The sequence below is a fragment of the Hemicordylus capensis genome, chromosome 3, assembly GCF_027244095.1.
Source record: "Hemicordylus capensis ecotype Gifberg chromosome 3, rHemCap1.1.pri, whole genome shotgun sequence".
NCBI classification, from domain to species: domain Eukaryota; kingdom Metazoa; phylum Chordata; class Lepidosauria; order Squamata; family Cordylidae; genus Hemicordylus; species Hemicordylus capensis.
The window spans coordinates 5276669-5289854 of record NC_069659.1 but is presented as its reverse complement, the minus strand read 5'-3'; the positions used below and the strand labels follow the sequence as shown (position 1 = coordinate 5289854).

The 13186-nt window shown below is 46.0% G+C and overlaps 1 protein-coding gene across 9 annotated transcripts in view; it reads right to left on the bottom strand.

Moving 5' to 3' along the window:
* Positions 1-13186, bottom strand: part of C2CD3 (C2 domain containing 3 centriole elongation regulator) — a 97744-nt gene that overhangs the window by 56414 nt on the left and 28144 nt on the right. For all 9 annotated transcript variants that reach the window (XM_053306101.1, XM_053306100.1, XM_053306104.1 and 6 more), the window contains exons 10-15: positions 12839-13060; positions 6192-6304; positions 5367-5485; positions 3281-3403; positions 2636-3124; positions 1108-1259 (exon numbers count right to left, since the gene is read on the bottom strand). In XM_053306101.1, coding sequence (XP_053162076.1) covers positions 1108-1259; positions 2636-3124; positions 3281-3403; positions 5367-5485; positions 6192-6304; positions 12839-13060 — 1218 coding nt within the window. The remainder of the gene's footprint in view (positions 1-1107; positions 1260-2635; positions 3125-3280; positions 3404-5366; positions 5486-6191; positions 6305-12838; positions 13061-13186) is intronic.

Below are 13186 nucleotides of genomic sequence, written 5' to 3'. Positions count from 1 at the left end.
GTTTCAGAGAGTCTACTGCATATACGGACACAGAAAGTGAGGAGAAAACAAGAAAGGTCAGCAAGGTTGGTTTTGGGGGTTGTGGGCAGGGGTACTAAAAAATCCAAGATCTTAATGAGAAAAGCCTCTGAGGAGCTATAATTAGAAGTATGGATTTATATAGTCCGTTCAATGTTCAGAGGACCTGGGCACTGGAGATATTAGGGCCAAACAATAAGTTTTTCTGTTTTTGCTGTTGTTCTGGTAAAAGGCAGGTGAACTAAGGTCCCAACAGGTTGGGACCCCAACTCAGAAGTGAAGGAGTGCTTTAAGCCTACTCTGCTGCAATTTCAATCAAGATTCCCTCCCCACCACCATGTGTGCTATCTTCCAAGGAAGAAACCTATCTATTAGCACCACTGGCTCATCATAGGAACATAGGAAGCTGCCATATACTGAGTCAGACCATTGGTCTATCTAGCTCAGTATTGTCTGCACAGACTGGCAGCGGCTTCTCCAAGGTTGCAGGCAGGAATCTCTCTCAGCCCTCTCTTGGAGATGCTGCCAGGGAGGGAACTTGAAACCTTCTGCTCTTCCCAGAGCTGCTCCATCCCCGAGGGGAATATCTTACAGTGCTCACACTTCAAGTCTCCCATTCATCTGCAACCCGGGCAGACCTTGCTTAGCTAAGGGGACCAGTCATGCTTGCTACCACCAGACTAGCTCTCCTCTGGTCTTGTGGTAGCAAGACCAGAGGAGACCATCACATTCCACTGGTTCAATCACTGGTCAGACCTGTGAGGGATGCCTGATGGAGAGCCTATGGGATGTAGTAGACAGACAGGAGGAACCACAGTTCAAATCCCCAGCCATATCCATCAAATACACTGGGTGGGGTCTGAACATGTCAGTATCGCTTTATGAAAATGTGTGAAGATGGACTGAGGATGAAACGCTGAGTCAAAGAGATAGGAATGAAACGTTCTCCCTATTGGGGCAAATAATCTGACTTTGGGGAATGACCAATGTCCCTTGAACATTCAAAGAACAAGATATACAAAGTGAAAATATCATCATAACCTAATTAAAAACACTGTTGGTGTTTTCTAAATAGAAAGGACTCTTTACTTGAATGAAACGTAGAACTGATGCAGTGGAAGCTTCACCAGTCCCAGCAGTCTGTCTCCTCCAGGGCTGTGCACCTTATTCCAGGCCTCGATGACCATGACATTGTTCTTCAGCCTCTCTAGATGCTTAGACGTCAGTGAAATAGGAGTTACCTAGAGAGTGGGTCGTACCTTTAGTAAGTGAATTAGCCTGCTTTGAAAGTGCTTGGTTTTAGCCTTTGCAATTATAAAGACACCATGTTTTAACTGAGAGGAAATATGCGGCCCTTGGGCCCAATACAGCCCCCAGAAACAATTTTATTCTGACCATAGCGCGCACACCACATTTTAAACTGAGATGCAGTAAAAGGTTCGCCGACAGTTTGACATGTAAGGAAAATAAAATGGGTTTCAAGAGTTGTAAGAGACACACTCTGTGCTATCTCTCTCTTTGAGTTCTGTATGTGATGACTTAGGCATACCACCTGAACTTATGAGCCCCATAACTGAGAAGTCCTTGTGGTAACTTTATTAAGGAGCCTGGCCAACCATGAACAGTTTAGTTTGGGGAGCAAATACATCCCAGCTCTTGGACAATTGTCAGGAGAACTGAGTGGCCCCTGAGAAGACAAACACTAGAATACAGAACTGGTGAATGTAACTTGAATGCCCAACATGAATTTTGTTTCCTGATCTTATAACCACCAGAGCCAAACTCATGATTTTAAAGGAGCTGATCTGAAACACTGTGGACTAATATTACTACTTCTGACTTCAGAAGGAATACTCAGGCTGCAATCCTAGACATACTTACTAGGGAGCAAGCCCACTGAACACAATGAAACTTACTTCTGAGAAAACATGCAATGGATTGCACTAGCAGCGGTCAGATTGATTTAGTCCATGATCACCACTCTATCAAATGTAAAATCATCATAAACATACAAACACTTTTCATGTGCTTTACAGCTCCTTTAAAAGATGAGGAACTTAGGGTGAGAAATAGTCTACTATTCATGGTTATTTGGCAAGCCTGTAAGGGAGCCGAGATTTGAAGTTGAGTCTCATCGATTAAACTCATAGGAATATAGGAAGCTGCCTTATATGTAAATATCAGTACGGCCTACACTGATTGGCAGCATCCGTCCAGGGTTCCAGACAGGGGTCTTTCCCAGCCCTAAGTGGAGATGTCGCGAGGGACGGAATATGGGAACTTCTGCATACAAAGCAGATCCTCAGCCACTGAGCTATGGCCCCTCTAGGAGGACCTCGACGGCACCAGACCTCAGTGTGCAAAACTACCTCAGTGCAAACTGCATTCAGATCTGTTCGCTCTGGTTTCATGGCACACTAGTATGTGTTCCATTGCTGTGTAGGCAATTCCAGTAATTGCTAATGGAGATGTGACTGCCCTTTGCAGTTTAAGCCGTTCAAAAACTTACTTTTGAGCATTAGAAATGGATCAGAGAAAATGCTGACTATACGGTCCAGCTTTTGCTATGTTTTAGTTATGGGCTTTGGCAGCATCAGAATGGAGAGTGATGGCTTACCTGTGAAAAACTGAAGGTGGGCTGCGTAGTGCCCCATATGACAGCCGATCGGGTTGCTTCTTCCATGCTGAAGAGTTTGCAGTTCAAATACACGTTACAAGATCCGTGGATTCCAGCATCTCTGGGACCAAAGTCCTTCCCTTCGGGGACCATCAAGAGGACGTGCAACAGCAGGCCTTCCTCTTCAGATGCAATAATCTGGGTCAGCAGGTTACGGGACACTGTAGAAGCTGGTGCTGACTGCTGACCCACACCCACACTGGCTTTTTCTACAGCTGCAGGCAAAGGCTCTCGCATTCTCTGTGGGAACTGGGAATTGCTTTGTTTTAAGAGCTGAGGGCTTTCGACAGATGTGCTGCTCTTGTCAGCATCTTGTAGCTTTACCCCTGGGCTTCTAACAGAGTAGACAGGACCTAGTGGTGCCACATTCAGTGCCCTGGCGTTGGTGCTGGAGAAGTCCTTGTTGTCAGCTGCAAGCTCCAATGACACCTGTGACACAAAGCAGGAAATATCAGGCTACCGTGTCCTCTGCAAAGTATACAAGCTTCTACAAGTATTGTTTTCAAACCGTTTTGCTGAAAGCATGATACCCAAACATTCCACCAAGTGGCTAAATTTAGAACAGTACAGAAGTAAGTTGCGTACCTTTAAAGGCCCCAACTGGGCTGAACCGCCTTCTTCTTTCACAGGCAACTCACGGCTGATGATGAGGTGCTCAGACTGAATTACGTCTCGCAGTTGCAAAGCTGTTGAGCCAACCTGCAGTGGCTGAAGACAAGAACAAAGAGGGTTGTGCATTATATTTGCACTAGGGCAAAATCTATTTTGCATTGGGCTCTGGGGGGTGAAGCCTCCACCACCAATTAGCTGAGCCGGGTCAGAATGTTCAGGGAACTGCTCAGTCGCCAAAGAAGGGTGGCAGCCCAGATTCACTGACGGTAGGAAAAGTTGGCAATTGGGCTGGAACTGAAACCTCGAACAGGCCCTAGGGACAGACACAGTTCTGTGGGGTAGGCCAGAGTCAAGGCTGGACAGTCACTTGTCAGGAATGCTACAGTAAATTTCTGCATGGAGCAGAGGGTTGGACTAGAAGACCTCCAAGGTTCCCTCCAACTCTGGCATGCTATGATTCTATGGGGCAGAGCACCCCAAGAAAAGGTGGTTGAAGAAAGTAGAAAATGGATTGAGAAATATTATTCTAAGGGAAGGGCAAGTGGAAGGAAATGAGATTCGAGGAACAGAGCAAAGGAGACCCATAAACTGAGGAATTTGAGGGGGCCATGGAGCAAAGGGGGCAGGGCTCAGGACTGTGGGCTGTGGATCAGAGGACTGCTAGGTATAAGACTGTATACCTCACACAGGGCCTAGAGCCAAGAGGGAATTCAACATCCAGGCAAGTCGGATTTACAAGTTAAGAAACCAGGGTACAAGAAGGCCAGAGGGGATTTTGTGGGTAGGAGCTAAATTTCTCATGCTGCTTTGACTCCGATCCCCACAAATATCATACCACCAACCATGGTATCCTTCTGGATTTGCGGAGGGATTTGGAGATAGGAGGTACTCTTTTACAGTGGTTCCATTTCTATGTCTCAGACAGATTTCCGATGGTGGCACTTGGTGACAGTTGCTCTTCAAAACGGGAGCTACTCTATGGAGTCCCTCAGGGCTCTATTCTATCACCAATGCTTTTCAACATCTACATGAAACTGCTGGGTGAGGTCATCAGGGGATTTGGTGCTGGGTGTTAACAATATGCTGATGACACCCAAATCTATTTCTCCTTGTCATCAATATCAGGAAATGGTGTTAGCCCCTTAAATGCCTGCCTACAGGCAGCAACGGGCTAGCTGGGGGAGAATAAACTGAAGCCGAAGCCAAGCAAGACAGAGGTGCTCATTGTTGGGGGTTGTAATCTGCAAGATGGGATAGAACTTCCTGTTCTGGACAAGGTTACACTCCCCTAGAAAGAACAAGTTTGTAGCTTGGGAATACTCTTGGACCCAAGGGTACTGAGGGCTGTGTGGCCCTCAGGGACATATTTTCAAGAGTCACAGAGGGAAGAGGAAGTCAATGAAAACAGCTCCTTTCCTGGAGCATGTGCAGCATTGCTCCATCAACATTTTGTTGGTCCGGATGTCAGCCAATGTCCTTTTTTGGCAGCTAAATGAAGCTGCTTCTCTCAGGGCTCATGTAGTCTTACAGGTTTTAGCCACTACCACTCCACCCCACCCCACCCCATCAATCTGTTTTCAAACCCCTCCACAAAATCCACCTCTCCCACAAAGCCTTAGGTTAATGCTCCCCATGACCAATTCCTCATCTCCAAGTGAGATGCAGGACAAGCAACTGCGCGTGCCCTGTGCCTCTCTCCCCACTCTCTCTCCCCCTGTTGAAGTTTAGATGGTACGCTCCTGTCGGTTTTGCTCTATTGTATGCCAGCTGTACTGTGAATAAAACAGACCTTTCTGGCAGTGCCACCAAGGCGGCAGAACTCCCTCCCTCTGGAGACTCCCATGGTTCCCATGCTGCAGGTTTTCAAAAGGGTCTTTGAGACCTTTTCATTTTGTTGAGCATTTGGCCTGAGCTGAACTGTCTGTCTGGCTTCTTGTATTCTGTTCCTATGTTACCGTAGGCTGTGTTACTGTATGTTGTTTTAAATTGAAAGTGACCTGGAAGGCCCTTACGGGTGGAAAACCAGCCCAAAATATTAAACAAACAAATACACCAGTACCTTTCTTTGTATGCCTTTTTTCAAGTAGATGTTAAATGCGAGTTCTGAGTTCCACCAGTGTGTTATCACTGTTCCACTGAAGTGAAGAGGGAACACATACCGCTGTTGAAATTTCACCACTGTAAAGGGAATTTGACAGAGATGGAATGCCATAATATGATGGGAAAGAACATTAAAGGAAATCTTCAGCCTACATTTCAAGGATACAGCAGGAAAAAGGGTGTGAGGTTTCAAGAGGCAAATGAGGAAAAAGGCAAAGTCACAGCCCAGAACAGACCAAGCTTCTGAACATGAAAGCTTGCTCTTGTTTGCTTGCCAGGGAGTAAGTCCCCCCCCGCCAACCCCCCCCCCAGCTTATTACTGTAAATTGTTTGTCTCTCACAGGTAATATAACAAGAAACAATTATACAGAAGAGTTGGGAGTTGTAGTTGAACAACTCCTCTTCAGTTGTAGCTGAAGAGTCAAGGTTGCATATCCCTGGCTTATGTCATAAAATAAAAACAGATTTTAAGCTTTCAGAGTTAAGACTCTTTTGAGTGAGTCTACAACTTTCCAGAAGGGTCACCATCTTTCCAAGGAGTATCCTTTATACTGTACGTCAAGAGTTTGTCTGGTTCTAGCACCTCCCATACTCCATCAAACTGTGCTCTTACAGGTGGGGCATACCTTGAAAATCTAGGAAAGAGGGCACAGGTCAGAAGTCTGTATCCCTGCCACTTTGCACTTGCCCTATTTGCCACTCTGAAGAACGAAGGAGACAGGACATTACCAAACTCAACAGAAATAAGGTTTAAGAACAGGTTCCCCTACCCGCTAAGTCTTACCTTCACCTGTGATTTTACTCGAAGCTACACGAACTATTTCTGTTGTTACAGCAACCTGCCCTACTCCATTCTTTGAGACTCCCACTGGAAAGTGATACTCAACAAAGAATGTCCTATGAACAGCAGAAACAGAAAGGTTCAGTAACCATGCAATTTCTTCAATGCACAATTTTATTAGCAACCAGCCAACCACTACAACCCACTGAGCCTTTACAAGCCTTCACTTTTATAGCATTACGGTTCTGAAGAAAAAAATTCAAACGTTACTTTTCTCCAGAGTTGTCCCACTGAAATGAATGCGATTATAGCAATGAAAGCAGTTGCTGAATTGGTTCCAGAGCCACTTTGCATGGCAACGAAAACAAACAATAGGGCCAATTCTGGCCCAATACCAGCATTGTCCATTATTCCTACATATCCTTGCAATTGAAAAAATATGAGAGTTTAGTTAAGTTTGGTTAGCTGTACAATCTTTAATGTAAAGATTGTAAAGGGAGGAGAGCTGGCCTGGTGGTAGCAAGCATGACTTGTCCCCTTAGCTAAGCAGGATCCGCCCTGGTTGTATATGAATGGGAGGCTAAGACGTGTGAGCACTGCAAGATATTCCCCTGAGGGGATGGAGCCGCTCTGGGAAGAGCAGAAGGTTCCAAGTTCCCTCCCTGGCAGCATCTCCAAGACAGGGCTGGGAGAGACTCCTGCCTGCAACCTTGGAGAAGCCACTGCCAGTCTGTGAAGACAATACTGAGCTAGATAGACCAAGGGTCTGACTCAGTCTGTGGCAGCTTCCTATGTTCCTAAATAAGCTACTGATAGTGGGTGTCAACATTAGTCTGGTTATATTGATTTGGGGGGCTGGGAGAGCTGTAGCCTATAAGAACAGCTATATCAAGATAGTCTGTTGCAGAAAAAGTAACCAAGAGCTTTATGGCTGATGTCACAATAAACAGATTAGTTTGTAAGGTACCATTAGAGAACATGAATTATTATATCATAACAATTTTATATTAGATAATCATAATTATCTAATATAATATCTGATATTAGATAATTATATTAGATAACCAAATTATGAAATTCTATCATAATAATTTTATGATATTAGATAGAATTATTGTATCTAAGTTTTTATTTTAGACAAAAGAATATCCATAACCATATATACATTTAACAAAATGACATATTATTTATTTATTCAATTTCTATACCGCCCTTCCAAAATGGCTCAGGGCAGTTTACATTAAAACAGAAAAATTAAAATCAATTAACAGTTAAAAACAGAGATGATAAAACCCCATAAAACAATAACAATTAAAATATTCAAAACTGTTTAAAAACTAGGTTACAACATTAAAACCACCCACAACAACCCTGGAAGGCCAGGCCAAACAGAGGGCTCTCCTGAAGGCCAATAAAGAATTCAAATTACGGATTTCTGCCGGGAGTGCAGGAGCGGCTACAGAGAAGGTCCACCTCTGAGCCACCACCAGATGTACCTGTGGTAGCTGGAGACCGGCCTCCTCAGATGACCTTAACGTGCGGTGGGATCACACAGAAGAAGGTGCTCTCTAAGATAATCTGGACCTAACACATTCAGAGCTTTAAAGGGAATAACCAGCACTTCGTATTTTGCTTGGAAACGTATCGGCAGCCAGTGCAGCTGTTTCAAAACAGGCATAATATGGTCTCTCTGGGTTGCCCCCGAGACCAATCTGGCTGCCGCATTCTGAACTAACTGAAGTTTCCAAACTACATACAAATGCAGCCACATGAAGAGCACACTGCAGTAGTCAAGCCTGGAGGTTACCAGCTGGTGCACCACTGTTTTGAGGTCATCCTCTTCAATGGATACAGCCGTCGAATCAGCCGAAGCGGATAGAAGGCACTCCTGGCCATAGCCTCCACCTGAGATACCAAGGTGAGGCCTGGGTCCAGGAGTACTCCCAAGCTCCATACCTGCTCCTTCCGGGGGAGTGTAACCCCATCCAACACAGGAAGATCTAACACACCCCTCAGATTCTGAACCCCTAAAATGATCACCTCTGTCTTGCTTGGATTCAGTTTCAATTTGTTATCCAGCCCATTACTGCCTGTAGGCAGGCATTTAGAGAATGAACAGCATTTCCTGATTATTTATTTATTTAACATATTTTTATACCGCCCAAAACTTACGTCTCTGGGCAGTTTACAAGATAAAACATTAAAACAGGCTTCCCCAAACTGTGGCCCTCCAGATGTTGCTGAACTACAACTCCCAGCATCCCCAGACACAATTTTTTGTGGCTGGGTATGCTGGAAGTTGTAGTTCAGCAACATCTAGAGGGCCGCAGTTTGGGGAAGCCTGCATTAAAACATTAGTTAAAAACACACAACAGTTTAAAAAATTTTTAAACAATATTCTAAAACAACATTAAAAACAATCAAAACAGTATCAGTTAAAAGCCTGGGTGAACAGACGCATCTTTAAAGACTTTTAAAAAATGGTCAGAGATGGGGAGGCTCTTATTTCACTAGGGAGCACATTCCAAAGCCTCAGGGCAGCAACGGAGTAGCCTGAGTAGCCACCAGACGAGCCGGTGGCAAATGCAGACGGACCTCTCCTGATGGTCTCAATGGGCGGTGGGGTTCATAATGAAGAACACGTTTTCTTAAATACCCAGGGCCCAAGCTGTTTAGGGCTTTATAGGTTATGACTAACACCTTGTATTTTGCCCGGAAACATATCAGCAGCCAGTGTAACTCCTTCAATACAAGTGTAATATGGTCTCTCCTAGATGACCCAGAGACCAGCCTGGCTGCCGCATTCTGAACCAACTGTAGTTTCTGGACTACGTACAAGAGCAGCCCCACGTAGAGCGCATTACAGTAGTCCAGTCTGGAGGTTACCAGAAGATGTACCACTGTCTTAAGGTCATCTATCTCAAGAAACGGACGCAGCTGGCTTATCAGCTGAAGCTGATAGAAGGCACCTCTGGCCACTGCCTCAACCTTGGTCACCAGGGAGAGACTTGGATCCAGAAGCACCCCCAGACTGCGTACCTGTTACTTCTGCGGAAGTGTGACCCCATCCAGAACAGGCAGATCAAAATCGTCTCCAGAGTTTCGACCCCGCACAATGAGTACCATCATCTTATCTGGATTCAGTCTCGGTTTGTTATCCCTCATCCAGCCCATTACCGACTCCAGACAGGCATTTAGGGAGGTTATGCCTTCTCTCGATGATGCTGACATGGAGAAATAGATTTGGGAGTCATCAGCATACTGATAACACCCTGCACCAAATCTCCTGATGATCTCTCCCAGCGGTTTCATGTAGATGTTAAACAACATTGGAGACAATATGGAACTCTGAGGGACACCATACAAAAGTTGAGATTTTGAAGAACAACAGTCTCCAAGGGACACCATCTGGAACCTGCTCGAGAGGTAGGAGCGGAACCACTGCAGAGCAGTGCCTCTCACTCCCAACCCCCTCAGACGCTCCAGAAGGATACTATGGTCGATAGTATCGAAAGCCGCCGAGAGGTCCAAAAGGACCAACAGAGTCACACTTCCTCTGTCAATTCCCAGTTGGAGATCATCCATCAGGCCGACCAAGGCAGTCTTCACCCCATAGGCAGCTCGGAAGCCAGTTTGAAATGGGTCTAGATCAGGGATTCTCAAACTTGGGTCCTCGGGTGTTATTGGACTTCAACTCCCATAATCCCCAGCCTCAGTAGCCTTTGGTTGGGGATTATGGGAGTTGAAGTCCAATAACACCTGAGGACCCAAGTTTGAGAATCACTGGTCTAGATAATCAGTTTCATCCAAGACTGTCTGGCGCTGGGAGGCCACCACCCTCTCAATTACCTTGCCCAACCACGGAAGGTTGGAGACAGGCCTGGAGTTACTCAGCTCTGAGGGTTCCAAGGTAGGCTTCTTCAGAAGCGGTCTAATAATTGCCTCCTTAAGACTAGGAGGCATCCTACCTTCACTCAGAGACAAGCTCTACCAGGCCTTCTACAACAACCACCCTGCCAGATAGTATAAGCCATGTTGGGCAAGGGTCAAGAGGGCAGGTGGTGGGCTGCACCGTTCCAATCAGTTTGTCCACATCCTACACTGAAGTAATTGTGGAGACAGAGTCTAATGAAGATGAAAAGGAGAAGTAGATTTGGGTGTCATCAGCATACTGATAACACCCAGCACCAAAACTCCTGATGACCTCACCCAGCGGTTTCATGTAGATATTAAAAAAGCATTGGTGACAGAAGGGAGCCCTGAGGAACTCCATATAACAGCTCCTGTTTTGAGGAGCAACTGTCACCAAGCACCACCATCTGGAATCTACCCGAGAGATAGGAGCGGAACCACTGCAAAGCAGTGCCCCCTATCCCCAACTCCCCCAGGTGATCCAGAAGGATACCATGGTCTATGCTTGGTATTGAACGCCACCAAGAGATCCAAAACAACCAACTGTGTCATAGTCTCTCTGTCAATTCCCCAGTAGAGGTCATCTATCAGGCCGACCAAGGCTGTCTCAATCCCACAGCCAGCTCTAAAGCCAGTTTGAAATGGGTCTAGATAATCAGTTTCCTCCAAAACCATCTGGAGCTGGTTGGCCACCACCCTCTCAGTCACCTTGCCCAGCCATGGGACATTGGCCTATAACTATCCATCGCTAAGGGGTCCAGGGAAGGCTTCTTAAGAAGAGGTCTAACCACTGCCTCCATCAAACATGGAGGCATACTACCCTCCCTCAGTGATGCATTTATGATATTAACCAGGCCACCTCCAACAATATCCCTGCTAGATAGAAGCAGCCAAGTCAGGCAAGGGTCCAGAGAACAAGTGGTAGACCGCACTGCCCCAAGCAGCTTGTCCACATCTTCAGGAGTCACAGATTGAAACTGATCCAACCTAATACTGCAAAAGGGATTGCTGGACACCTCCTTCATAGGCCCTGCAGAAATAGTGGAGTCCAAGTCAGCCCGAATACATTAGATTTTTTTCTGCAAAGAACCCATTAAAAGAGTCACAGCAGAACACTTACGGGAACTGATCTGAAGAAGGAGTAGTAGAAATTAAGCTCCTCACAACCTGGGATAGCTCTGCCAAATGCGAACCCGCAGACGCAATGTGTGCTGACCAAAATCCCATTTTTTGCTACACGCACCACTACCGCATAAGCCTTCAAATGGGTCCTATGCTGCATCCTGTCAAATTCGAGCCGAGTTCTCCTCCACTTGCATTCCAAGTTGCCTACCCAGCCGCTTCAGCCCTCGCAGCTCCTTGGTATACCATTTTTGAAGCAGGTCAGGAGGGACGCTTAGGAGCAATCATGTCTACTGCCCTGGTGATTTCCCTATTCCAAGTTCCCACCAGGGTATTGACCGAATCACCGGTGGCACCAGCTTCAAAACCCTCCAAGGCCTTTTGGAAACCTGCTGGGTCTAGCAGGCTTTTTGGACGGACCATCCTAATAAGACCATCAACCTTGCAGGGGTGGGTTGTGGCTGTGAAACCAACCTTAACCAGGTAGTGGTCCGTCTACGACAATGGGGAAACCACCGGATCCCCCACCCATGGAACACCCCACTGATCTGAACAAAAGACCAAATTGAGTGTGTGGCTGGCAAGATGAGTTGGTTCACAAACGAACTGAGATAGGTCCATAGTTGTCATGGCCGCTATGAACTCCTGAACTGCACCAGACAAGCCAGATCAAAAGTGGGTTCTGAAGTCCCCCAGCACCAGAAGCCTGGGAGACTCCAACACCAACTCCGCGACCAGCTTTGTCAGCTCAGTTAGGGAGTCAGTTGGGCAGCAGGGTGAACAGTACACCAACAGAATCTCCAATCTATCTCTAGTTCCCAGCAGGAACTAGGAAACTGCAGACATACGGGAAACTTGACAGATGTGGCTGCTCTTGAGATTCACGCCTAACGAATCAAGTTAAAAGTCATACACACATACTGTACATCTACAGATTAAGCAGGCAACCATCAGAACCATCTCAAACTATCTCCAGATCTAGTGCTCCAAGGCTATTGTGCAATGCACACAAGCTGCAAGTCAGCACACGTTTGTGCTTTGTGAAGAAACAGAATGTCCCCATTGATTCCTGCTGAGATCAGATCAAGTAGAAGAGCCAGCAGGTCAGAAAGGATACATAAAGCTTATTATTAATTTGTTTGCCACCCCATAACAAATTGTTCTCTGAGCAGCTCACAATATGTTAAAAACATCCAATAAAAACACATAAAACACAAACACAAAAACAACAAAAAACAGAATACAATACAAAACATATTTTTTAAAAACAGCAGTTTTAAGAAGCCTGAGTGAACAGAAAGGTCTTCACCTGGCATCTAAAAGAACAAAGTGATGGCACAAGGCAAGCCTCACTAGGAAAGCTATTCCACAAATGGGGTGCCACCACGGAAAAGGCCCTCTCCCTAGTAGCCACCCGCCTCTCCTCGTCTGGCAGGGGCACCCGGAGGAGGGCCTCCAAAGAAGATCTTAAGGTCTGACTCAGGATATATGGGGCAAAGTGCTCTCTCGTGTAACCTGGTCCCAAACCGTTTAGGGCTTTAAAGGTTAAAACCAGCACTTTGAAATGGGCCTGGAAATGGGCTGGGAAATCAGTGAGATATAGTAAGAATTCTTACCTTTTTTTAGCTGATGCTGGTCTGGGTGGTTTTCCTGAGGAACCCTTTTTGCCTGGGGTACCTTGAGCGGCATCTTCAGGGGGGATCCTTAAACTGTCTATTACCATTCTAGCTAAATGGATCCGACCCAGCATTGCCAGCCTGTCGAGACTCAAGTTGACAGCTTGCATTTCCTCTGTAGACTCCATGGAAGTCTCATGAAGAGGCTTAGCAGGAGAGTTCCTGGGAAGAGGAACATGAACAAGGAAGCTAAAACAACCTTCTGTACAGGTAGCTACTCAGCAAGGAGAAACATGACCCCAATAAGGTGTTCTGTTAATGTTGCACACATAACATGATCTTCTAGCT